This window comes from Kogia breviceps, chromosome 18, assembly GCF_026419965.1.
Source record: "Kogia breviceps isolate mKogBre1 chromosome 18, mKogBre1 haplotype 1, whole genome shotgun sequence".
Classification (NCBI taxonomy): domain Eukaryota; kingdom Metazoa; phylum Chordata; class Mammalia; order Artiodactyla; family Physeteridae; genus Kogia; species Kogia breviceps.
Window position 1 is genome coordinate 11,244,449 of NC_081327.1, and position 24,588 is coordinate 11,269,036.

Below are 24,588 nucleotides of genomic sequence, written 5' to 3' on the forward strand. Positions count from 1 at the left end.
TTCTCTGTCACGTGATTGTTAAAGGGGCGGGCACGAGTTGCGAGTTTTACATCCGGGTTTGGGAAAGGTTGTGCCCTGCGGCCGCCATTTTGCTGGAAGGGGAGGCGCGTCTTACTTCCCGACTCCGTAACCTATCCCAGCGGTATCGCGGCTCCCCACGACCTCCGATCTATGAGGCTTCTCCTACGCACAAGACTCGTCCTGTTGCGCTCTGATGTCAGGACTTTCTCCACAGCTAGGCTGTTTTCCCTGCCAGGTGTCCTTTTGACCTTTTGACCTCTGACTCGAAGGTCAGCACTAAGGTTCCAAACTCGGGTCTGGGATGCGAAGGGGCGATCTATTCTAAATTCCCCAAGTCTTTAGCACTGGGGCCGTAAATCCCACGCTTTAGGTGCCTTGTCCCAGGTCTGAGCTTTCATGTCCTGAAACTGAACACCAGGTTTCCAAATCTAGCCAGGGATAAGAAGTTAACTCCACCTAAGTGTCACTCCTTGAGCCCTGCATCCCAACTTATACCACAAATCTGGTTCCACATTAAAGGACTCCGTTAACCCTCAGATTCCTTGTGGTTTAAGTCAGCCTCAAGGTTCCAGATTTTATCCCTGGTTTTTTCAGTCCCACTGTTCAGCCCCCAAAATCTGGAACTCAGTTCTAAAACCTTCAAAATCTCCATCCCTGCGACCAGCACATTTTGGAGGATTCTTCCCTCTCTCATTCTCGATCTTCCAACCCAAGTCGCAGACCCCAAAATGATTTCTCCATGCTCTCCTTCTTTAGAGCTACCAATTCCTCCTCCCCAAACCCCTGCATCCCAGGGCCCCATAATTCCACCTCCTCCCCTACCCCCAAATCTCCCGGAATTAGCTTTTCCACCCTCCCCCTCAAGTCTCCAGACCTCTATTCCCCCACCACCCCCACTGCCGCCTCCACCCCCTACCACCAGGTTTTCTCCCCCTCACGTCTTCGGCTTGGAGAAGAGCCAGCTCCTGAAGGAGGCCTTGGAGAGGGCCGGCCCAGTCCCCAGGAGCAGAGAGGACGTGAAGAGGCTCCTGAAGCTGCACAAGAACCGGTAGGGTCCCCATGCCACCCACCCACCCAGGGTCTCACCCAACCACTTGTCCCCAGATCACTGCTGCCATCTCCTCTTGAGGTTTCCCATTTCCTCAAGGTCCAACAATCTGACTGCTTCAGCCCCCTTCCTTAGACCCCTTCAGTGGCGGTATGTCTTCAGCAATGAGGAAAGCTGCCCTCACAAGAGTACCTCGTCCAGTGGGAGAGACAGATCCCTCTCTCCACCAGTGACAGCCCAGAGGGAGTGCCCGACTGAGGCTGGGAGGTCAGTGGGGCCTGCCTGAAGGAGGGGATCCCTGAGTGCTGTTGAGCAAGTTATGCCAGGGTACGTGATGAGGAGAGTAGACAGCTTGTGCCCAGGCCCAGAGTGACATGAAGAGATGTTCTTTTCAAGGACCTGCAAATATTTCTTTATTGGGACAGAGGAGGTGGCACATGTGGGGTTTCCCAGGTGGGCAGGAGCAGACCACACAGGGCATGGGGGGGTGGGCGTGTGAAGGAAGGTGGGCTGTCCTGAGGGCGCTGGGGAGCTGTGGAATGGATCTGTGCCCTTCCAGGGAGGGAGAGAGACTGCCTTCGAGGAGTAGAGTGGTGAGATTGGAGTCGAGGGACCCAGGAGGAAGCTGGAGCACCAGGAGATCAATCAGGCAGGAGGGGAGGGGGCAAGACTTGGGCTGGGGCTGACCTGCCCAGACTCACCGAAGAAACTTCCAGCTCTCTAGACAAGTTTATAATCTGCACTAAATGCCCCAACCATAGTGAGGCAAATTTTTTGTTTGTTTTTTGTTTTGGTTGTGCTGCGCAGCTTTCAGGATCTTAATTCCCTGACCAGATATCGAACCTGTGCCCCCTGCAATGGAAGTGCAGAGAGTCCTAACCACTGGACCGCCCGGGAATTCCCCCATAATGAGGCAAATTTAATAATGCAAGTGACAACTACCTGTTCTATGCCAGGTGCTGTTCTAAGTGTTTTTAGTTATTAATTTAACCTCAGCAATTCCATGAGACAGGAACTGTTTATTTTTTAATTGAAGTATAGTTGATTTACAATGTCGTGTCAGTTTCAGGTGTACAGCACAGTGATTCAGATATATACATATGTAAAAACATACATATATACGTCTGTATATATTCTTTTTCAGATTCTTTTCCCTCATAGGTTATTTTTTATTTTTATTTTTTAAATTTTTAACATCTTTATTTGAGTATAACTTTTACAATAGTGTGTTAGTTTCTCCTTTACAACAAAGTGAATCAGTTATACATATACATATGTTCCCATATCTCTTCCCTCTTGCGTCACCCTCCCTCCCACCCTCCCTATCCCACCCCTCTAGGTGGTCACAAAGCACAGGGGTGAACTCCCTGTGCTATGCGGCAGCTTCCCACTAGCTATCTAATTTACATTTGGTAGTGTGTATATGTCCCTGCCCCTCTCTCACATCCTCACCGCTTACCCTTCCCCCTCCCCATATCCTCAAGTCCATGCTCTAGTAGGTCTGTGTTTTATTCCCGTCCTACCACTAATGTCTTCATGACATTTTTTTTTCTTAGATTCCATATATATGTGTTAGCATACGGTATTTGTTTTTCTCCTTCTGACTTACTTCACTCTGTATGACAGACTACAGGTCTATCCACCTCATTACAAATAACTCAGTTTCATTTCTTTTTATGGCTGAGTAATATTCCATTGTATATATGTGCCACATCTTCTTTATCCATTCATCTGTTGATGGACACTTAAAAAAAAAATGGTTAGATGCCACGAAGTAAGTGGCAATGCCTTAACCGTATGCGTGTTGTTAGGCCCGAAGGCCTATTCCATCCTTGTCAAGGGGAGTGCTAACCTTCTCTCCTTTCATACAACACCCTCATAGGTTATTACAAAATATTGACTATATAGTTCGCTGTGCTATACAGTAGATCCTTGTTGTCCAGTAGGTCTTATTTTATAGACAGTAGTGTGCATCTGTTAATTCCAAACTCCTAATTTATCCCTCCCCCTGCAAGATAGGAACTATTATTATCCCATTTTCCACCTGAGGAAACTGAGGCTCATAGAGGTGAAGTCACTTAGCTACAGTGCTTAGGAGAGGAAGGGCATGGCACTGGGGCTCCCTGCTTTGAACCACTGTGCTGTGATAATCATCTCCTCTCATCAGGAAGGTGCCCCCCTCAGCCTTACTCTTTCACTGGCTTTGGGATAGAAATATAAGCACATTGCCCGGCACCTCCTGAGCCCTGGTGGGGGAGGGGGGGAGGGGTTGGGAATCACCAAAATATTCTGAGTGGCCTCCCCAAGAATGGGGCTGGTGAAGCCTGTTAGGAGTCTATCAAGGTGATCTCTTAGGCCTGGAGCAGTTGTTACCTGGTTTTGCTCAAGGCTGAGTGGAAGGGATTCCCACCTTATCTAACTGCCTGAAAAACAGGTTTGAGAGGGGGAAAAACATTCCAAGTTTGGGTATTGATAAAATAAAATTCATATTTTATGGCAAGACGAGAGAATTTTAAACATGAAAATTTTCTTTGCCCATTGGGGCCTCCTCCCTCCCATTTAGCGTGTATTGTGCGTTTGCGTTAACCAGACCTCCTTGGGGGATAACATTTCTTCTTGATCTCATCAAGGGTCATAACTCCTTAGGAGACAGCTTTCCTTCTTAATTTTGTTAAGGGATCGCAATGACCCGTGACCCATAACTTGCTTTGTACTTGTAGATCTGGATTGAGTAAGCTGTCAATAGTATGTCATTCGACATATAACCAACCCTTTGTCTCAAAAACTTATATATAACTGTGTTTTGATCTCTCACAGGCAGAACTTATATATAACTGTGTTTTGATCTCTCACAGGCAGAACAGTCCTCAGAGCTCTCTGAGAGACTGTCTCCCAGGTTATAATCCTCAGGTTGGCTCGAATAAAATTTTCTCTTTCTTTCTTAGATTGACTATTGATTAATTTTTTCATCCATGGTGTAGAGACACCCCTTCTATAATTTAATCCCTCTGGCTCCTAGTTGCAAAGCTTTTGCGCATCTGCTCTTCCCCCCTTCAGTAACTGAGAGAAAGAGCAGGGAGCAGCAGGCAGAAGGATGGTTCCCAGTGAGCAGATGAGGAGACTGAGGCTGGGGAGGGGAGGAGGCTCAACAGGGATGAAGGAAGTCTGACCCAGCCAAGAGCGGCCCTCGGGCCTCAGGACAGCTGGGCCCATGTTCCTCCCCTTCACCATCCCTGACACGCCACTCCCAGCCAGCCCGCGATGGGGGGACCCTAGGAGCTGGTTCCCGCATGACCTGAATGCGACTGTGATTCAGTTTCAGAAATGACCTGAAGTGGATCCTCTTCTGTGCTGACCTGCCCTCCCTCATCCAAGAAGGCCCTCAGTATGTGCCCTAATCCGGGACCCCAACCCCTTGGCCGGCCGTGCGTTCTGAGCCTCTGCCCTCACCAGGCTTTGTGAGGACTGACCCAGGAGTGTGGGAAGAGTGGGTTCATGCCAGGCAGCCTGGGGAGAAAGAGGAGGCCGAGGAGGGGCGGGAGAGGGGGAACCTACCAGGTGAGGGTCCTGGGTGCATGCGCAGTAAACAGTTGGAACGAATAAGCAAGTGAACAGACGAACCTGCTCCATTATCTCTGACTCCACCTTGGCGCCTCCTCCTCCTAGAAGCCCAGGTGACATCTCTCCCTACCCTCCCACCCACACCCCCAGCCCTCCAGCTCTGTTTCAGGCCTTGGCCAGCCTCTGTCCCAGGAGGGGGAGTCAGGTCTCCCCACTTGGCCTGGGAGAGGAGAAGGGAATTCCCTCAGGGCGGCAAACCTGTTCCCCACACCCCCGTTTCCATGCCAGAGGGGGCCCAGGAAAGACACAAGTTAGGGGTTGGGCGGCTGGGCCTGTGTCTCCCCAGGTGCGGGCTGGTGGCCTTGTGGATGGCAGGCACTCTTCTGGCGCCCCTCAGCGGCACCCCCCTGGAGAGGCTGGTGCAGGTGGCCATGGAGAGAGGTTACACGGCCCAGGGGGAGATGTTCTCAGGTAGGTTGGGCGTGGAAGGGATTCAAGCCAGGTGTTCTGCAGGAGGGAACTGGAGAGCTTTGCTAGGACAGACCGGGCACATAAGGGGGCTTTGTTACGTTCTTTGGGCCCTTGTCCCCCCCCCCCCACCCCCAGTAGAGCAGAGTGTCACAGGGTGGACTCTGGAGCCAGGCCACCTGGGGTTTCCATCCCAGCTCTGCCATTTCCTACTGTGTGGCCATGGACAAGCAGCTAACCCTCTCTGTCCCTCATTTTCTGCATTTGTTCAAAGAGGTGGTGGTCAAGGCAAGAGTTACAGGCGTTGATTCCCGGAAGCCTTTGGCGTGTTGCCAGGCACACAGCGATCGCTCTTTCTGTGTCTGCTCTGTCCCTGCAGTGACTGACATGGGCAGGCTGGCTCAAGAGGCACTGGGCTGCCAGGCAGAGGTGCTCTACGGTGGCCTGGGTGCTCCCAACAGAGACCACGTCCTGCAGCACCTTGTCGCCGGACATCCCCTGCTTATCCCGTATCCCAGGGCCAGGAAGGGAGCGGCAGGGCGGGGGTGGAGACGGGTGGGTCCCCGGGCCACACCACAGCTTTGGCCTTAACCTCAATGCCAGCTATGACGAGGACTTCAACCACGAGCCATGTCAGAGGAAGGGCCACAAGGCCCACTGGGCAGTGAGTGCAGGTGGGTCCCCCCTCCCATGCCCTGTGCCCTCACCCTGGATCTCCCCAGCCCCGTCTCCCCTCCTCACATTCTTACCCTCGCACTGGCACCTCCCCACTACCCAAGGCAGGAACCAGGGTTGGGCCGTCCCTGTCCCTACAGGGTACTTAGCATGGCCCTGGCAACAGGTACTTCAGTGTCGGCCAACCAGGGTTTTCCACAAACAGAAACTCAGAGTGCAGACAAGGATCAGACAGTCTGGGCTGCAGACTTGGTCCAGCCACTTCCAGGCTCTGTGACTCTGGGCCTCCATTGCCCTATGTCTGGAGATCAAGGCGACAGTAGCACCCACATTATAGGCAGAGGACGTAAAACTCTTTGAATGGTGCCTGGTATGTTACGTGTCTCAGTAAGTGTTAGCTACAGTCAGCATCCTCGCCTTTCCACCTGCCTGAGAGAAGGCCAGAGTTGCACGTCAGGTGGCCTGGATGGAGGCTCCCTTGTGTGCATGCCTCTCTGAGCACTGCTCTTCTGGACAGCTGGTGACAACTAGGTGACGATGTTTGCACGGTTCAGTGCCACCTTGGCACCTCCCTGTGCCGACAGGCTGTTGGAGGCCGGACTTAAAATGCCTGCAGCTCTGGAGCCCAACACCATGGGCCTAAATCCCGGCCCAGCTGTCTGCCCGCTGGCCCGTGCTGACCTCTCTGTGACAGTGTGGGGATGGAGGGCTGTGGTGGGACTCAGAGCCCCGAGCCCTCGTCAGGGCTCAGCTCCCACTCACAGGCTCCCTCCCTCCTCCCAGGGGTCCTGCTGGGTGTGCAGGGTGTGCCCAGCCTCGGCTATGAGGAGGACCCTGAGCTGCCAGGCCTGTTCCACCCGGCGCCCGGCGCGCCCCGCCGGCCACCAGCCCTGCCAGAGGAAGGCTCCCCAGGAGCCGTCTACCTGCTCGCCAAGCAGGGCAAGAGTTGGCACTACCAGCTGTGGGACTACGACCAAGTCCGGGACAGCAACCTGCAGCTGACGGACTTCGCGCCCTCTCGGGCCGCCGACGGCCGGGAGTACGTGGTGCCCGTCGGCGGGGTGCAGGCCGGCCTCTGCGGCCAGGCCCTGCTCCTCCGCCCACAGGACTCTGGCCACTAGCCTGCTGCAGCCCCGAGCCGGGGTGACGGGGCGCAGCCACAGCTCAGCTGTGTCACCATTCGCCGACTGCCCCGACTTCTCCTCTGTACGACAGCCTGGGGGCTTGGGCTGGATCTCTGAGGACCTCCAACCAGAGATCCTTCATGCAGGGTCACCCCCGAATCCATCCAGTCCCAATCCTGGGCCTCAGCTCCCCCAAGTCCGTCCCCCAGTATTGAGCACCTACTCTGGGCTGGGGTTATAGCCGGGAGCCCCACAGACAAGCTCCCTCTCTGCAAGAGAGACTGACAACCGCTCAGACCCCAGGGCTTGTCCACCCCACCTCAGTGTCGCAGCCACCGTTTCTGGCTGCTGTCCACCCTCTCTCTGGACCCCTTGCTGCTTCCCAGTGTCTGTCTGTCCATGTGGAGCCAGGGAAGCCTTTTCGAACGCAAACCAGGGACTTCCCTGGCGTCCAGTGTTTAGGACTCCTTGCTTCCACCGCAGGGGGTACAGTTCGATCCCTGGTGGGGTGGGGGGGGACTTGAGACCCTGCATGCCACGTGGTGCAGCCAAAAAACAAAACGCAAACCAGTCTCAGCACTCCCCTCCAGAGAAGCTTCCAGCACCACCTTGATACTTCTTGCAGGGCAGGGACTAAACTCATCCGGCCCCAGGTCACCTCCCTTGCCCCAGGCTGTTCTTCCTCACGCTTTCTGCCACCCGCCAGGCATAGTGGCCTCTCGGGTGCCTAGATTGTCCTGTCTGTCTCCCCCACCCGCCAGCCCTGTGTTGCAGCCAGTTCTGGAACTGCTCTACCCTGGCTCTTTGTCACCAGCTCTGTGAAGAACTCCCTCTGGCCGAGCGCCTCCTCCACCTTGTGTTCTCCTGATTTAAAAACAAAAGCAAAAGCCTCTAAGACTAGTGATTTGTGCCAAGCCCTTTACCCCCTCTCCCCCGTTAACTCATCAGATCCTCCAACCCTGTAAGGAAGGTACTAGATCCTCCCTGTCTGACAGATGGAGAGACTGAGGCCTGAAGAAGTTCAGTCACTGGCCTAAGGTCCCATGGCTGGCAAGCGGCAGGGCCAGGAGTCAAACCAGGCGGAGTGTACCTATGCAGATGGGGGAGGGGGGACAGGGAAAGAGAGAGAGAGCTTTTGACGACTACCTATTGCATCTTTTCAGAAAGGGGAGGAACAGATCTGTCTTTGTCACTGCTGTGTCCCCCATGCCCAACAAAGGGTTTTATTAGAAACTACAGTGTAGTGCTTCTTAGCCACCCCAGCCCTGACACCCTGGCTGGCACTATATCTGGTGCACTGTCCTGAGAGCCCTGGAGGACAGGGCTTGGAGTCGTCTTGGTCACCCCTGTGTCCCCTGCACAGAGCCAGGCACAGGAGTAGCAACTCAGTGAAGCGGATGAATGAACCCGCCCACTCTGAGCCTGCCTCTACCCCAGGTCAATCATTATCCCATCACTCCACCCGACGCTAATGCTCCAGTTATAAGCTTTGAGCCCACAAACCCCAGATGCAAAAGACAAAGGTGACTGTAAATGTGCTGTTTATTGGGGGGTCGTCATGGGAAGGCAGTGAAGCAGTTTTGCCTCCTGTTCCCCGGCACTGCCCCATCTTAACAACTACTTCTCATATAAATAAGTATAAAGATGGTCAGTAGAAAAGGAGCACACGTCAGCCGGAAGACCACGTTAGAGCTTTGGCTAAGGGGGGGGGGGCACCTGTCCTCCCCAAGCCCAGCCTTGTGGGCCAGGAACCCAAAGTTAGGTGCAGGAGGAGGACAGAGGGGCACTGCCCACACCTCAGAGTGCTGGGGTCTTTGGTTTGGACCAGGTTGCAGGCCCACCGACCCTGCACCGCAGGCCCAAGCGGGGCCTCTTCACAGCAGAGGCCAGGGATGGGGGCCCTCCCGAGGAAGGCAGCCGGGTCCCAAGCCTGCTTTTCCCTTCTCCTTCTGAATGCCCTTCCTGCCCCCACGCTCCGCCAGGAGGAGACAGAAAAGGGTACAGGGCAGGAGGAAGCCCCGAGGCTGAGGCTGCTGCCTGAGGAACAAGGTTGCGCTGGCACGCTGCTGACACTAGACATGGCTGTGGCTTCCGTCTGCAGGGGGGTCAGCAGAGTTCTCCCGGGAGCAGGGCAGGAGCCCATGGGGCCAAGGGCAGGTAGGACAGGGTGAACTGGGCCCTGCCCAGCAGTGGCAGCTCTCAAGCCAGTCCCAGGGTGCCACACCCTCAGAGCCTCTGTCAGCACTTGGAGGGAGCCAGAGGAAGAGACTGGGCTATAACTCTCCCAGGCGGGCCAACCAAGGGCTGCTGCATTTGCTCATAAATGAAGTCTGGTTCTCGGGCCTGCGAGGGGCCAGCTCGTAGAGGGAGGAGCTGACGAGGAGGAGGCCGAGGAGGTTACAGTCATCCGTGTGGTGACAGGCCTGAGGTCACACCCATGCCCTGTGGCACGTACACTGTGTTCTCAGGGCGGTGGTTTAGTTGTGGCCTCTGCGGCCCCTCAGAAGCCTTCCTGGCTGGTCAGGGGACCCAGTCTGGTTCTGACTCACCGCGGGACCCAGCCATGGCACACGCTTCTCAGGCTCTTAACGACCTCCGCGCCCCCGAGAGGGTGCGGTGCCACCTGATCGCCAAGGCCCTCTGCATCTTCTGCACTGGTCCTGCGTGTGCAGTGCAACCTTTCCCATCCCTGGACTTCAGGCCCACGTGCATCTCGGGGCCCCTCCAGCCAGACGGGCACCATCCAATAAATAAACGTGATGGTGGACGAGCAGGTCAGCTGTGGGCCAGGCCCTGGAGGAGGCGAATCACGTTGTCCAGGCCCCAGAGGTAGCCGTCTTCGCGGTTGCCCTCAGCCCAAGGCAGCCGGTGGCTGAGCGTCTGGTGGTCAGGCAGGGCCACGGTCTTGCCAAAGTCGATCATCCAGACCTTGGCCAGGCCGGTGTGGTCATGCACAAAGAGGAGGGAACTGCCTACCACCTGCAGAGGGAGAGGCAGGAGGTTAGAGGGAGGGGCAGGCACTGGCCAAGGTCCCGGCCCCACAGGCTGCTGGGCAGGGTGGCTGACGGCATGAACTTTGGAGCCAGGCTGCCTGGGTTCAAACCCGAGCTCTGCCAATTACGGCTGTGTGGCCTTGGGCAGGGGAGTTAACTTCTCCTTATCTCTGTGTCCTCATATACAAAGTGGGAATAACGGAATAAGAGTACCATTTACCTCAAAGGTTGCTGTGCGTATTATATGTGTGAATTAATCCATAGAAGGCTCTTAGGAGAGTTGCCCGTATAAACAAATGCAAAACTTAACTGTTATCCTTTTTCAAGCTGGGGTACAAACTCAAATGCCCGCAAGATCCTGAAGCCGTCAGAGGGGCGTGGCGGGGACTGAGGGAGTGGATAATGCCTGCCCCGCGGGAAGGGGCAGCAACCACTCAGCCCCAGCGGATTGCTGCTGGTGACGCCAGGCAAGTGGGTTCCTTTGTCCGGCTCGGTTTCCTCATCTGTAGAATGGGGGTGATGGCAACTGCCCCGCCTCCTGGGGTCACTGCAGCATTCCACGTTCCACAGCTCACAAGCTGCCTTGTGGAGCTGGCCACACAGCCCTCTGGAGATACTGGGTTGTTTTTTCTTTTTTAGTTAGAAATACATTCCTTCCCTTCATCTAACGCCAGGTTTGCAAGCCTCTCCCTTTTTCTAGTTGGGTTTCAGACACCAGTGCTCCCAGAGAACCTGGATGACTGGGCAGGCGAGCAGGTGGCTGTCAGAAGAGGCAGACGCTGCCCGGCTCTGGATGGCTGTTGGCATGCGGCGAGCGGCCCAGGGTTACCATGTCTCCCGTGGTGCCAAGAGAAACTGGAAATCCCAATTTTAGTGTGAACTCTCATGTTTTCAATGTTGGCAACTAATTTTTTTAAATGTTAAGTCACTGGGCAGGTGAAACCAAACCTGAGGACGTAAGAGGCGGGTTCCCCAGGCCTCCTCTCTGTGACTTGCGTGTAAAGCTCAAAGGCAGCAACAAGGGTGATGAGGGTGATGTTTGGTGATAACAAACGTGACCATAAAAGCTGGCACATACTGCAGGGTTCCTATGGGCTGGGCTTTAACTATACTAATCCACTTAACCTTCGTTACACCCATGCGGCAGGTGCTACCGTCACCCTGTCCTACAGGTCAGGAGACAGGCCTGCGGAGCTGCTGCCCAGGCTCAGGTGGCTGGGATTCGAACACAGGCTGGCCTGACGCCCAGATCGGTGCTCTTTCAGAAGTCAGTGATATCAGGAAAAAGAGGAGAGAGGGGCTTGAGGGGGGAGGCGGAAGAACTTGGAGATAGACACAGTGACGTCACCACGGACTTTCTGAGACAGCCCCAGAGAGATGAATGTTTCCAAAGAGACACAGGCTGCGGAAAGGAGAGAGAGGAAAGAGGAGTGGGAAGAGCCACCAATGAGGAAGGCAGGTAACAATCACTGTAAATAATCATGGGTATAAAATAATCACAAGAGCTAGGAGTTAAGAGCACTTCTGTGCTCCTTGCGGCGCTCTGCATTTGCCCATCTCCCCCCTCAGCAGCTCTATAAGGAAAGCACTACTGTTCCTCCCCACGTTAGGAGGAAACTGAGGCCTGAGAGGGTAGGTCATATGCCCAGGGTCACACAGCAGCGCCAGCCTTCATCCCAAGGCCACCTGGCTGGGGTCCATGCTCCTAAACGTCCCACCTCCCTGAAGTCCCTCGTGCTGCCTACGCTAAAGAAGCAAACCCCAAACTCGGGGCTTCCTTTTATAGCTTTGGCCTGTGACCCTGTTGGTGGTTCCTCCTGAGTACCACCTGGACCCTGACACTCCCCCTCACACAGGGCCCTCTGTTGCCATGGTGGCCGGGGCTCGCACCTCGTGGGTCTTGAAGAAGGGGGAGTTCTCCAGAGCTTCACGAAGTTCTTCTAGGCGTGCCGCATACTTTCTCTGTGCACGAGAGGGAGGATTTCTTGGTTAGCTTATGGACTTTGTGGGTCCTTACCCACCTTGAGATCTGACCTCATCCCATACCCCCAAAGGAGTAGGCGTACCCCAGCCAGAATGGGATAAAGGGGGCCATGGGGAAATGGGAGGTGGGGGGGACAGGGGTTGGATGCATCAGCGTGGCACAGACAAGAGTGTGGTTGGGGACTTCCCTGGTGGTGCAGTGGTTAAGAATCCGCCGGCCAATGCAGGGGATATGGGTTCCAGCCCTGGTCTGGGAAGATGCCACATGCCCTGGAGCAACTAAGCCTGTGCACCACAACTACTGAGCCTGTGCTCTAGAGCCCGCGAGCCACAACTACTGAGTCCGCGACCCACAACTACTGAAGGCCGCATTCCTAGAGCCTAGAGCTCCACCACAAGAGAAGCCCGCACACCACAACAGAGTAGCCCCTGCTCGCTGCAACTAGAGAAAGCCCATGTGCAGCAACGAAGAGCCAATGCAGCCAAAAATAAATAAATGAACACAATAAATAAAATTTTCTTAAAAAGTGTGGTTGGTAGATTACATGAATACCCACAATTCCTAGCAGCTCCCCCCACCAAGAGGTGGAGTCTTTCCCTTGTAATCTAGTCTTGGTCTTATGACTTGCTTTGGCCAATAGAACATGGCGAGAATGATGGTGGCCATTCTGAGCCTAGCCATCAAGAGGCTTTGCTTTTTCACTTGTTTTCTTGGCCCGCTGCTTCCACCGTGAGAACAAGCCCAGGCTGGTCTGCTGGATCGAGCCAGGAGCCGAGACAGTGAGGCAGCCACCAGACATGAGAGCAGGGCCCTCCCACCAGCTGGCCTGACGGTGAGCAATGCCAGCCAGTGTCAGCCAGCCTCGGCCCAAGGCAAAAGACTGTTGACGTGGGAGGAACAATGATGGTGGTGGTCCTAAGCTGCTAAATTTGGGGGCATGGGTGTCCCGCTCACCAGGATTGCGCGGTTCCCATCCACAAAGTCCTCCAACATCTTTGTCACCTCCTCCAGCTTCCGCATCTTCTTGAAGTTAGTGTTGCAGGTCCCATCAGCTTTCTACAGGATGAGGGGTGTCATACCTTTTCCTTCCCACACCCAACACCAAGCAGCCTCAGGCACTTCCAGGAGCGACCTACCCACCTCCGGGCTCACTTGCTGTTCAGGGGAAGCTAGCCCACCTGCCTAGCCCCAAGTCATACTCCTGAGCAAACAGTCCTTCTAGTCTAACCTTGAACCCTCTGGTTGAGCCAGTCTAGCCAAGTGGGCTTTGGAGTCGGGTGGATCTGGCTTTGAATCATGGCTCTGCTAATTCCTAGCTAGGTGGCATTAAGCAAGTCACTTCACCTGCCTCAGCCTTGATTTCCTCATCTGGAAAATGGGAATTGTGTTAGTATCTACCTCCTAAAGCTGGTATAAGGATGAGGAGAGATTGGGTGTGTAGGATACACTGCACAGTGCCTGGCACACAGTAAAAGGGACTAATGTTATTTTTTGTCTGAGAGGAGCACACGGAGCCCCCTGAGTCATTCTGCCATGCTGTGCCAGGTGCCCTGCGGGCAATGGTAACATGGAGGTAACAGCACAGGTAACAGCACAGATGAGGGATGCAAATACTGAATAAGATCATCACAAAGGGGGATAAGAATAATGGAGTATAGGGAGTTATAAGGAGGTAAAGAGAGGGCCCTGAACTAGTCGGATGGAAATCAAGGAGGGCTTCCCAGAGGAAGTGAAACTTGGAAGGAGTCAGGAAAATGACGGAGTTAGTCAACCGGGGGAACAGGGGAAAAGTAGTCCTGGCACAGGAAATAGCGTGTGCAGAGGGCCTGTGGCAGGAGAGAACAGGACCCTTTCAAAGAAATGAAAGTGCTTCACTGTGCCATCTATAGGGGACTGTGGCACATCCACAAAGAGTTATTATAGAAGGAATCGGAAGGAAGGGAGGGAGGGAGGAAGAGGAGCTCCTACCTCTCTACGAAATGATATGGGAAACTCTCCAGGACTATGCCAACTTTTGTTAAAAAAAAAAAAAAGGGGGAGGAGGGACTTTCCCAGTGGTCCAGTGGCTAAGACTCCGAGCTCCCAATGCAGGGGGCCCAGATTCAATCCCTGGTCAGGGAACTAGATCCCACATCACGCAACTAAGAGTTCACATGCCGCAACTAAAAAGATCCTGTATACTGCAACTAAGACCCAGCACAGCTAAATAAATAAATTTTAAAATGGGAGGAAAAGGTAGTATATACAACTGCATTTGTTTGTATATACAGGAAGAAATATAAGAAACTGATAAAGTGGTTCTCCATGAGGAGGGGGTGGTGGAGGGACAGAATGGGAAGGACGGCAACAGGGTTGGGAGAGAGATTTCTCCTATATACCCTTTTATAATATTATTTTGACTTTCGAGCTGTGTGAATAGCTATTCAAACAATTAGATTTAATTTACAAAAAAAAGAATGAAAGGGGCTTCCCTGGTGGTGCAGTGGTTAAGAATCCACCTGTCAATGCAGGGGACACGGGTTCGAGCCCTGGTCCGGGAAGATCCGACATGCCGCAGAGCAACTAAGCCCATGCACCACAACTACTGAGCCTGTGCTCTAGAGCCCATGAGCCACAACGACTGAGCCTGCGTTCTAGAGCCCATGCTCCGCTACAAGAGAAGCCACCGTAATGAGAATCCTGCGCACTGCAATGAAGAGTAGCCCCCGCTCTCCGCAACTAGAGAGAAAGCCCGCGCACAGCAACAAAGAACCAATACAGCCACAAATAAATAAATAAAATAAACAACTTTTTGAAAAAGAAATAAAGAAGAAAAGAGAACATTTTTCTCCATAAGGAGGAAAAAGCCCCTCCAGCCGCTGTGTTGGATGAGGGATCAGAGGAGGTGAGACCAGCTTCTGGGAGGCCAGGGAGGCTGAGTCAGGAGAAGATGCAGCTGGACTAGGACAGGGTCTTGGTCTTGGGGAGGGGAAAGAAGATGGAATCAAGAGACCTTCAGGCAGATGGATAAACGAAACTTGGTCTGTGATAGACACAGGGGTAAGAGAGAAGCAGGACCCCTTCTAGTGCATCTTTCCATCCTCTGCAGTCTCCTGCTCTCTCTCCAGATCTTGCTTCTTTCCTGCTTTCCCTGACACCCTGGTTCCTTGGGAAGCCCTGCCTCAGATCTAGCTCTTAGCCCTCTACAAACAGGCTAGCAGTTCCTGGCCCTCACCTTGATGCCCTCGATCCGGAAACCCAGGGTGGAGGTCGAGCTCACAGTCTCCCTCCACTGCATGTAGCGGGGCTTGGTGACTGCACCCTGGGCATGTTCCTCTGGGGTGGGGGCCCCAGGGTCCACAGCCACCATCTTCTCATACATGTCCTTCCGGGGCCGGGGCCGTTCTCGCGCCTTCACCAGCTCCTCCTCCAGGTAGGTCCTGGGACACAGAGGATATAACAAGGGAAATTATGGAGAACAAAGCTGGAGGACTTACACTCCCTGATATCAAGGCATGTTACAAAACTACAGTGTGGCACAAGAATAGACAAATAGATCAATGGACCAGAACAGAGTCCACAAACAGATACACATGTACGTTCACCCAATTTATGACAAAGAAGGCACCACAATTCAGTGGGGAAAGGGCAGTCTTTTCAATAAATGGTGCTAGGTCAATAGGATATCCATATGGCGGTGGGGAGAGGGGAATGAACCTCTATCCCTACCTCAGACCATATACAAAAATTAAATCTAGGTGGACTGCAGATCTAAATGTGATAATTAAAACAAAGCTTATAGAAGAAAACATAGGAGAAGATATTTGTGACCTTAGAGTAGGCAGATTTCTTAAACACAAAGCTACTAACCATAATGAAAAAAACTGACAACCTGCACTAAATTAAAAGTCCTTCTAGGGACTTCCCTGGTGGCACAGTGGTTAAGAATCTGCCTGCCGGTGCAGGGGACACGGGTTCAAGCCCTGGTCCAGGAGGATCCCACATGCCGTGGAGCAAGTAAGCCCGTGCACCACAACTACTGAGCCTGCACTCTAGAGCCTGCGAGCCACAACTACTGAAGCCCACATGCCTAGAGCCCGTGCTCCGCAGCAAAAGAAGCCACCGCAATGAGAGGCCTGTGCACCTCAACCGCAACAAAGAGTAGCCCCAGCTCGCCTCAACTAGAGAAAGCCCACGCGCAGCAACAAAGACCCAACGCAGCCAAAACTAACTAAATAATTAATTTTAAAAAATACTTCTGTTTATCAAAAGACGTTAAGAGAGTAAAATGGGAGAGTTGGAATGTGTGTGTGTGTGTGTGTGTATCTCCAGCAAAGGACTTGTATACAGAATATATAAAGAATTATAAATTTTTATAATAAAAAGAGAGACCAGTAGAAAAATGGGCACTTTTCAAAAAAGGAAATCCAAATGGCCAATCAATGCTCAAGCTGTTTGGTCATCAGAGAAATTGAAATTAAAACCATAACTATTCACCAGAATAGTTAAAAGTAATAAAACAGGTAATACAAAGTGTTGATGAGAAGATAGAACGCAACTCTCATACACTGATGGCGGGAAAGGATGCTGGTGCAACCGCTTTGAAGATTGGCTTGGCGCTATTTTCAAAAATGTCCCCCCGACCCTTCACCTCTGCCCCATGGCTGCCCCTGAACCTACCTGCTGCCCATCTTGCAGTCCATGATGGAGGGGTTCTCAAAGTCTGCCAGGAGATCTTCCATCTGGTTGAAGGCCTGGCCATCCTGCTGCACCATGCCATAGTAGGCTGGCACGAAAGGTCGCAGGGGGTCGCGCATCAGCTGCTCCAGGCTGCGCTGCTCATACTGACAGAAACGCTTTAGAATCCAACCATCCTCTCCTGCCTGGAAGTTCCCTATGAGCAGCAGTCAATGAGAGGGTCAAAAACTGAATGAGCAGGAGAATCCCCCCACCTCCTGTAGGTATCAGGTCCTGGCCACCATCATCTTGCCTGACCCGTCCGCAATACTTTCTCTCCCTACCAGCAATTCTCAAAATCTTGGCCAGAGGTGGCGAAGGAAGGACCTAGTTCTGCATTTTGTTTAAACAGAGTCCTGTTCACAGCACACTGTGTCCTCATTTGTTTTGTAATTTTGGATTATGAGCTCTTGATCAGCAATGGGAATTTTTTGTTTGTTTGTTTGTTTTGTTTTGTTTTTTTTTTTGCGGTACGCGGGCCTCTCGCTGTTGTGGCCTCTCCCGTTGCGAAGCACAGGCTCCGGACGCGCAGGCTCAGCGGCCGTGGCTCACGGGCCCAGCCGCTCCGCGGCATGTGGGATCTTCCCGGACCAGGGCACGAACCCGTGTCCCCTGCATCGGCAGGCGGACTCTCAACCACTGCGCCACCAGGGAAGCCCAGCAATGGGAATTTTTGTGAGATCTGAGCCAAGAGCATGACTCTCCAAAGCAGATTTGCATTTGCTTCTGCCTGGAGTCCCAGAGTGCTAACAATCAGGGCCTTGTTAATTTACAAATCTGGCATTTTGTGGGCCATGCAGATAGTGTAGATTAGAATTACAAATTCTTACTGAGGCAGATAGTATTTTCAGATTATATTTTCCAAATATGGCTGCAACAGTAGCTCATGTCCCACATGCTCTTCTAGAATTTTGCCACTCCCATCAAGAAGTGGAATCTAATTCTTTTCCCCTTGAATCTGAGAGGGCTTATGGCAGAAGCAACACTGTGACTTCAGATCTAAGTCATAAAAGGAGATGCAGCTTCCACTTTGTTGGCAGAGACACTTGCCTTTCAGTCCTGAGCTACCATGTAAGAAATCTGATTATTCTGAGGCTACCATACTGTGAGGAAGCCCAAGCAGCTACACATAGACGTCACATATAGGCTTTCCAGCTGGCAGCCCCAACTGAGAACCAGCCAACAGCCAGCATCAACTGCCAGGTGTGTGAATGAATGAACCTCCAAAGGTCTCCAGCTTGCAGCCTTCGAGTTGTTCTAGCTGAATTCCCAGATGTCACGGCGCAGCAACAAGCCAGCCCTGCCATGCTCTGTCTGAATTCCTGACCCAAAATTTATGAGTGTAATCAAATGGTTGTTTTACTCCACTAAGTTGTTTGTTTGTTTTTTTTAAACCACCACTAAGTTTTGAGTTTTTCATTTTTGGTATTTTTTTAAACTCAGCAATAGTAACTAGGATACATACAGATGGCAGGCCTGTGTTTACAGCTTTAGGGGGGCCTTGCCTTTCTCTGACTCAGTTCTAAGGACGAACAGGCAGATAAGTTCCCTTCCTGCCTCCCTCTACTGGTGGGTACAGTTGGTCTAGTCCAGCCCACAGCCTGTTTTTGTAAAAAAAAAAGCTTATTAGAACACAGACACACTCACAAATTTATATATTAACTATGGTTGCTTTTGTGCTGCAACAACAGAGTTGAGTAGTTTATATTTATTATCTAGCCCTTTACCAAAAATGCTAGATTCTAGGCCTTGTGCTATTATGTGCTAAAGAGATTGTGCTAGGTCCTGGGGAAAAAACATTACAGCTGTTGTTTCTTGGGGGCCTACTCTGCTCTGGCCACAGGGTGAGGACAGGGACTGGTAACTGCCATTTATGAGAGGTCTGTCTCTCAATCTCAATGTACATTTTGATTTTAACCCTTTAGTTTACCCTGCAAGGGAGGTACGATTATCTCACACTACAGATGAGGACACTGAGGCCCAGTGAGGGAAAGTAACTTGCCCGGGGTCATCCACAAATAAAGAGCGGAACTCAGATTTGAGCCCAGGCCCATCTGTCCCCATGGTCAAAGATCTGCCCCCTGCCACAGGGATAACAGGAAACAGCCCTCCATCCTGATGTATGAATAGCCCAGCCCAGGCCTAAGCACGTCCCATAAAAGCCCCATGAGCTGGAGACTGTCACCAAGCCCATTTTACAGATGGGGGAACTAAAGTACAAACGGCAGTTCCTTCCCCGCCCAGGCGTCTCTGCCCAGCCCTTCCTGTCCCCCACCCACCCTTCTCCCCCTCCGCGCTCACCAGAGTGTCCAGACAGCTGGACCCAAGGGTAGTGTTTTCGGAAGGAGACCATGAAGGGCGAATACTTCAGCACTGTCTTCAGCTTCTTCCACGGTTTGTTCTGTGTGGGGCAGAAAGGGTGGGGTCAGGGCTAAGGCCGGGGGTGGAGGGGGATGGCGCTGCTGCCATGAGAGGGAACCAAGGTGGACCTGGGGTCCTTAGGGGGGCTACCTGGGATCCCTGGGCCCAAGCTCATTGCGGCGAGCAAAGCTCACTGACGTCAGCAATCACAAACTCCCCAGAGGCCTCAGCAAAAGCAGAGAAGAGTCTCTGTCCATTTGTCTCAGTGTCATCGCTTTGTATCTGTGTCTCTCTGTCCTTCTCGAAGGAGTAGAGATAGGCTAGGTTGTGTTGCAGTCACCAGCAACTCCCAGATCGTCCCCCAACACATATACACCAAAAAGGTGGAAGCCTGCTGTCCCTGAATTAAGTCAGACCTTCCAGGGAAAATGATAAAGGCAGGAGTTGATGAATGGAGACCGAACCACAGAGAGAGACAGAAACAGAGACAGATGACAAAGTGATGACAGAGACAGACAGGGACAAAGATGGAGACTGCACCAGTCATGACAGCTGCTTACCAAATAGCTCCAGCCTGTCCCCCTACCAGGTATATCCCTGCCCTCTTGAACTTAGCTTTGGCCAATGAAATGTGAGCATAAGTGTCACTTTTGGGTGGAAGCCTTAAAGCCAACGAGTGACTCTCCATGTTCTTTTCCCTAGTGTAGAAAGGGGTGGGGGACTGTAGGAAGAGAAACAGAGGCTGAGTGAAAACAGCATGGAGCAGGGCCGCCTCACCCACCACTGACCCACGGTCAATGTGAAGTAGGAACGAAAATAATCCTTTGTTTGGGAATTCCCTGGTGGTCCAGTGGTTAGGACTCCGTGCTTTCACTGCCAAGTGCCTGGTTTCAATCCCTGGTTGGGGAACTAAGATCCTGCAAGCCTCGGGGCAAAAAAAAAAAAAAAAAAAAATCCTTTGTTGTTCCAAGTCACTGAGTTTGGGGGCTGTTTGTCACTATAGGAAATCCTGACTTCTTCCAACTGACACAGAGATAGGCACAGAGTTACTAGAAGAGAAAGAAATATAGAAAGACAGAATGGGAGACACAAAGTAATGACAGAGAAAGAAAAAGAAACATAGATGCAGAGAAAGACAGAGAGAGAGCAACAAAAAACCAGAGAAGCAAACAGAAAACAGGGATTTAGTTGTATCATGTGGACTCAAGCAAGAGCTTCTTGAGACCTGGTTACTGCCTGATTCATTGCATTTGCATATGCATGCACACGCGAATATCTTCTCTGCTCCAAGCACACTGCAGGCCCTTAGCAAAGGATTGGGAGGATGAGTCCTCTCCAGAGAAAAAAGCTATGTGGCTCATCTCCCCCCACCCCGGGGTCAAGGCCATGTTCTCTCCTACCCCCCCGCCCCCAGCCCAGCTACCTAGCAGACATTTAATGGATGGTGGGAAGGTCAAACACAGGCAGGGGTTGGACTGAAGGATTCAGGAAGGGCTATTCCCTCCCCTCTCCAGCTGCCAGCCGCGGAGAGGAGGTGATGAATAAAGGTTCCTGTTTACTAAGCACCTGGAACATTCCAGGCACAATGACAAAGGCTCAGTGTGCCATAACCTTCTTAATCCTAAAAACAACCCCAGGAGGACTGCTGACTGTGTTACAGAGGCGGAAACAGACTCAGACGGGTGAAGTCACCTGCCTAAATCACACAGCATAGTGCTGGGGTTCTACCTCTGGTCTGACTCCACTGCCCTGGGTTTATCCATTACAGCCCTGCTAGATTACAAACCTTGAGGGCAGGGACTGGGGTTGTCATGGTTACAACTGTGTCCCCAGCCATGGCCTGACACACAATAGGTGCTCCAAAAATGCAGCTTGGGTTGAAGGAGGTTGATTAAATGTCTTTTTTGTTTTTTAGTCATAAGCAGGTTCAGTATCTTCTTTCTCTTTTTACTTAGATCTGATGGTTAATCTGGGCTTTCTCAGATGGCTTCATCATGGCTTCAGCTCACATCTCCTCCTCCTCCAGGAAGCCCTCTCTGATAGCCCAGGTCTGGCCAGTCACCTTCTCTAGACTCCCACAACCCTCTGGGCTTCCCCCATCCCAGCCCTGAGCACTCTGAGCTGTCACTGCCTGGTGATGGGTCTGTCTCCTCCACTGGCCTGGGAGCTCCGTGCGGGCCGTGTCTGGATCACTACTGTGTTCCTAGCAAAGCCAACATGGGGCCAAACACAAATTAGGGACCCTGGGACTGTCTGTTGTCTGATTAGGAGGACAGGATGGATGTGAGAAGGAAGGAAGGTGGGGGTGGGGGGGAGAAAGTAGCTGGGCCTTTAAGGTCAGATGGGATTTCAAAATGAAGCAAGAAGGAAGCGAGGGGTATTCTGGGTGGTGGGAACAGCTTCAGCAGTGAGCGGCGGCAGGATGGCTGCAACGTGTTCAGGGAACAGCGTGTACTTCAGCTCTGTTGCAGCAGCAGAAGGGATTAGGAGGGGAGAAGGGAAGCTGAACGTAGAAAGGAGCCTGGAGACAGGAAGCTCTGAACACAGGACTGAACTCCTGATCGCTATCAGGCAGGCCCTGGGGAGCCATGGAAGACTCTGCAGCCGGGAACGTTCAAAAGTTAGTCAGAGCTGGGTCTTGGAGGCAGATTCTAGAGGATGAGGAAACACTGGAGACAGGAGCCCTGGGAGGAAGGCAAGTTAGGGACGGATCCAAAAACTGCAGGGGTGAAAATGACTGGGTTTTCAACTAAGCCAGCACTGAGTTAGAATCCAAGCTCCGACCAGACGTGGCCAACTCTAAGCACGTGACCTCACTTCTCGAGGCCTCGGTTTCCCCTCTGTAAAATGCAAATAATAATAATCCCAACCTTACAGTGCTTTTATAAGGATTCAAAGAGTTAACACACACATAGCACTTGGAAAAGCGCCTGATATTCAGTAAGGGTTGAATCTCAGCTCTGTGTCTTCCAAGGTCTGTGACCTTGCATGAGTCTCTGTGCCTCAGTTTCCTCATCTATAAAATGGGAATCATAGTATCTACCTCATAGGGCTGCCGTGAAGATTAAGATGAGTTACTATAAGTAAAGAGTTTAGCACAGGGAATTCCCTGGCGGTCCAGTGGTTAGGACTCTGTGCTCCCAATGCAGGGGGCGTGGGTTCGATCCCTGGTTGGGGAGCTAAGATCCTGCATGCCTCGGAGTGTGGCCGAAAAAAATAAAATGAAAAAGAAAGCTTAGCACAGGGCTGGGCATGAGCGAGTGATAGCTGTTATTTTCGTTCCTTCGTTCACTCCAGCTCAGCTGCTCTGAGATGCCAAGGAGATGAGGCAGAGGGAACAGCAATGACAGAGCCCCAGAGGGTCAGCGCCCTGGCTCCGGCACAGGCAGGTTGGGGCAGGTCTATCTCTTGCATATGTGGCCACATGTGTGAGCACGTTCCTAAAGGAAGCATGTGGGGTGAGGGGGGTTCAGGGCCGATTCCAGCCAGGGGCCCCAGGACAATGGGAGGACCCAGCAGGCAGACCCACCAGAGGCTCTCACACCTGCCTATGCGCTGACCCTCGCTCCCTGAACCTGCCCTGAAGGCCTTCCTGATTCACCAGAGAACCGCACCCAAGCTGCGGATGAGGGTGGAGGATGTAAACAGGAGGCTGCAGGAGCACCCTGGGGAGCTGGGGGGCAACGCAACGGGGAGATGGGAGAGCCCCTGGCCAGGCTGGGTGTCCCTTAGCATTTTGGGTTCACACAGCCCTTTGAGAATCTGATAAAAGCTGGGAGCTCACTCCCTACAAAAGTGAATGAGCTAAGGGGTGGTGAAGGCTGATGACCCTTTAAGGCAGCTACAGGCCCCAGACTTAGAAAAGTGGTGTAGAAAGTGCACCCTTTCTGTCTGCCTAAACTAGTGTTCTTTAGAGTTTGGGGTCACAGACTGTGATCCAACGGAAGTCACAGACCCTTGCTGCAAAAACGTGTATACACACACAGATTCACACAATTTCAGGGATTGCTGGGTACCATGAAGTTGGCCAGTGGCCATCCATTTTAGACCCCAGGACTGGAGGCAGTGGGTGAGGGGAAATGAAGAGAATTAGCAAGAGGCTGCCTGGAGAGGGTTAGTAACCCTGCTGTCTGATGGAAGAGGTGCCTGGAGATGAAATTGCGGGTGGAGTTCTAAAGAACTTCTCAAAGGAAAGGCGGGGGCGGTGGAGGGGGGGGATACGGGATCTGTGGGGATGTGGCTCAAGGGCAGGATGGGTCCCACTCACCCCAGACCTGTCCTCAGGGTCGCTGGAACCTCCACCCCCGGCCACCACGTCATCCTCAGACTCGTCGAAAGAGGAGGCAGAGGAGAAGCCTCCACTGCCCCCTTCAATCTGGGAGGGGGGTCCCACTGGCTGAGCCTCAGGCTCGGGGGTTTCAGGAGTGATGATGAGGCGGGGCACAGGGGTCAGGGGGCAACACTCCTGGTGAGAGTACAGGTGAGTCACCAACTCCCCGTGTTCTGGTTCCTCTAATAAGCCATCTTGGTTGGGCTCCCCCAAAAGGCAGTCTGTCCCAGGCTCTGTTTGGGGTCCATGAGTATCTTGTGTCTGGGGTCCATCAGTGCCAGGCTGTGGCCAGAAGCCATCAGTATCTTGTTGTGTTGGGAAACCATCGATGTCAAGCTGTTTCCAGGTTGTTTCCGTATCCTGTTGTAACTGGGAGCCATCAATATGCTGCTCTGTCCAGGGGTCTTTGGTATCCTGTTGTGTCCTGGAGCCATCAGTGTACGATTCTTTCCAAGAGCCATCAGCATTTGGCTCTGCTGAGAGAGAGGCCCCTTCTGGCTGAGTCCGGCCGCTGGACCTGTTCTGGTGGGTCCAGAGATTATCAGCCCTGGGCTTGGCCCTCTCTGGCTGGGTCTGTGACCCATGTATTTCTAGCTCTGCCCAGGGCCCATCAACCCCTTGCTGTGCCCAGAGATTAGCCCTCTCTGGCTGACACTGGAGGTCAGACCTGTGTGGATCAGTCCAAAAGCTATCTGTCCTAGTCTCCGTCCAGTCACCGGCTGTCTCCAGTTCTGACCAGTGGCTGCTCCTTTCTGGATGTGTCCGGAGGATGGACCTGCCTGGCTCCGTCTTTTGGCTGGGCCGCTCCGTCCCCGCCCCGGAGCCAGCTGCTTCAGGCTCAGCCTGTCCGTCGGTCCCCGACTCAGGCCCGAGGCCGGTCCTCTCGGGCTCGGTGTGGAGGTTGGACTCCTCGGTCCGGGCCCGGGGCCCGCCCCTCTCTGGCCGCCCCGCCGGGCCCCCTGCGCCGGGCCCAGGTCTTTGCTGCCCTGGCTGCCGCCGCCGCCCCCCTCGCGGCGCCGCCAGTCCCATGCGGGCTGTCCCCGGCAGCGCCCCAGCCTCCGCCTCGCTCTGGTTTCCCCGGCACGGGCAGCGCCTCATGCCCGCTCCCTAGGTTCGGGATTCGACCGGGCCCAGCCCCTCCTGCCCTTTAAATCCCGCGAGGGGTGTGGCTGGGGAGCCCCGACTCGCGGGTTCCGGCCCGCGGAGCTCCAACCCGCCCAGCCAAGCAGGGGTTAACCGATACTTCTCCCCCCCGCCCCCACCGCCCACAACTCCCTGGGAAGGCCCCGAAGCCCCGCCTCGCCGGA

At 53.2% G+C, this 24,588-nt stretch overlaps 2 protein-coding genes and 1 non-coding gene across 6 annotated transcripts; 1 reads left to right on the forward strand and 2 right to left on the reverse strand.

Annotated features, from left to right (window-relative positions):
* Positions 1-48: 48 nt before the first annotated feature.
* On the forward strand, positions 49-10,116 carry ACTMAP (actin maturation protease). 3 transcript variants are annotated; one of them, XM_067019678.1, is made up of 7 exons: positions 49-290; positions 944-1,069; positions 4,386-4,454; positions 4,977-5,101; positions 5,478-5,607; positions 5,702-5,772; positions 6,557-7,784. In XM_067019678.1, exons 4-7 carry the CDS (start codon positions 4,999-5,001, stop codon positions 6,892-6,894), a joined length of 642 nt encoding a protein of 213 aa, XP_066875779.1. In that variant the 5' UTR covers positions 49-290; positions 944-1,069; positions 4,386-4,454; positions 4,977-4,998; the 3' UTR covers positions 6,895-7,784. The 3 variants fall into 3 exon arrangements, with proteins under 3 accessions (XP_066875779.1, XP_058901085.1, XP_066875780.1); XM_059045102.2 differs by having other exon boundaries at positions 49-1,069; positions 6,557-10,116; XM_067019679.1 differs by lacking the exons at positions 49-290; positions 944-1,069 and adding an exon at positions 1,249-1,336.
* LOC131745656 (U6atac minor spliceosomal RNA) lies at positions 2,818-2,943 on the reverse strand. Its single transcript, XR_009332390.1, has one exon. It is a non-coding gene; the product is annotated as a U6atac minor spliceosomal RNA (small nuclear RNA).
* On the reverse strand, positions 8,422-24,464 carry ITPKC (inositol-trisphosphate 3-kinase C). 2 transcript variants are annotated; one of them, XM_059045548.2, is made up of 7 exons: positions 23,219-24,464; positions 18,892-18,991; positions 16,534-16,747; positions 15,089-15,293; positions 12,829-12,930; positions 11,781-11,852; positions 8,422-9,876 (listed from the first exon to the last, which is right to left on the reverse strand). In XM_059045548.2, the coding sequence occupies exons 1-7, from the start codon at positions 24,377-24,379 to the stop codon at positions 9,673-9,675; spliced, it is 2,058 nt and encodes a 685-aa protein (XP_058901531.1). In that variant the 5' UTR covers positions 24,380-24,464; the 3' UTR covers positions 8,422-9,672. The 2 variants fall into 2 exon arrangements, with proteins under 2 accessions (XP_058901531.1, XP_066875774.1); XM_067019673.1 differs by lacking the exon at positions 8,422-9,876 and adding an exon at positions 10,528-11,292.
* Between the last annotated feature and the right edge of the window lie 124 nt (positions 24,465-24,588).

Coding starts and splice junctions, on each gene's coding strand:
- ACTMAP (XM_059045102.2), top strand. CDS start 750: ATGATTTCTCCATGCTCTCCTTCTTTAGAGCTACCAATTCCTCCTCCC. Junction 4,455..4,976: donor CTCATCCAAGAAGGCCCTCA/GTATGTGCCCTA, acceptor GTGTCTCCCCAG/GTGCGGGCTGGTGGCCTTGT. Junction 5,102..5,477: donor CCAGGGGGAGATGTTCTCAG/GTAGGTTGGGCG, acceptor CTGTCCCTGCAG/TGACTGACATGGGCAGGCTG.
- ITPKC (XM_059045548.2), bottom strand. CDS start 24,379: ATGAGGCGCTGCCCGTGCCGGGGAAACCAGAGCGAGGCGGAGGCTGGG. Junction 15,294..16,533: donor GACTGCAAGATGGGCAGCAG/GTAGGTTCAGGG, acceptor TCTGTGTCCCAG/GACCTACCTGGAGGAGGAGC. Junction 9,877..11,780: donor CCTTCTTCAAGACCCACGAG/GTGCGAGCCCCG, acceptor CTCCCTCTGCAG/GTGGTAGGCAGTTCCCTCCT.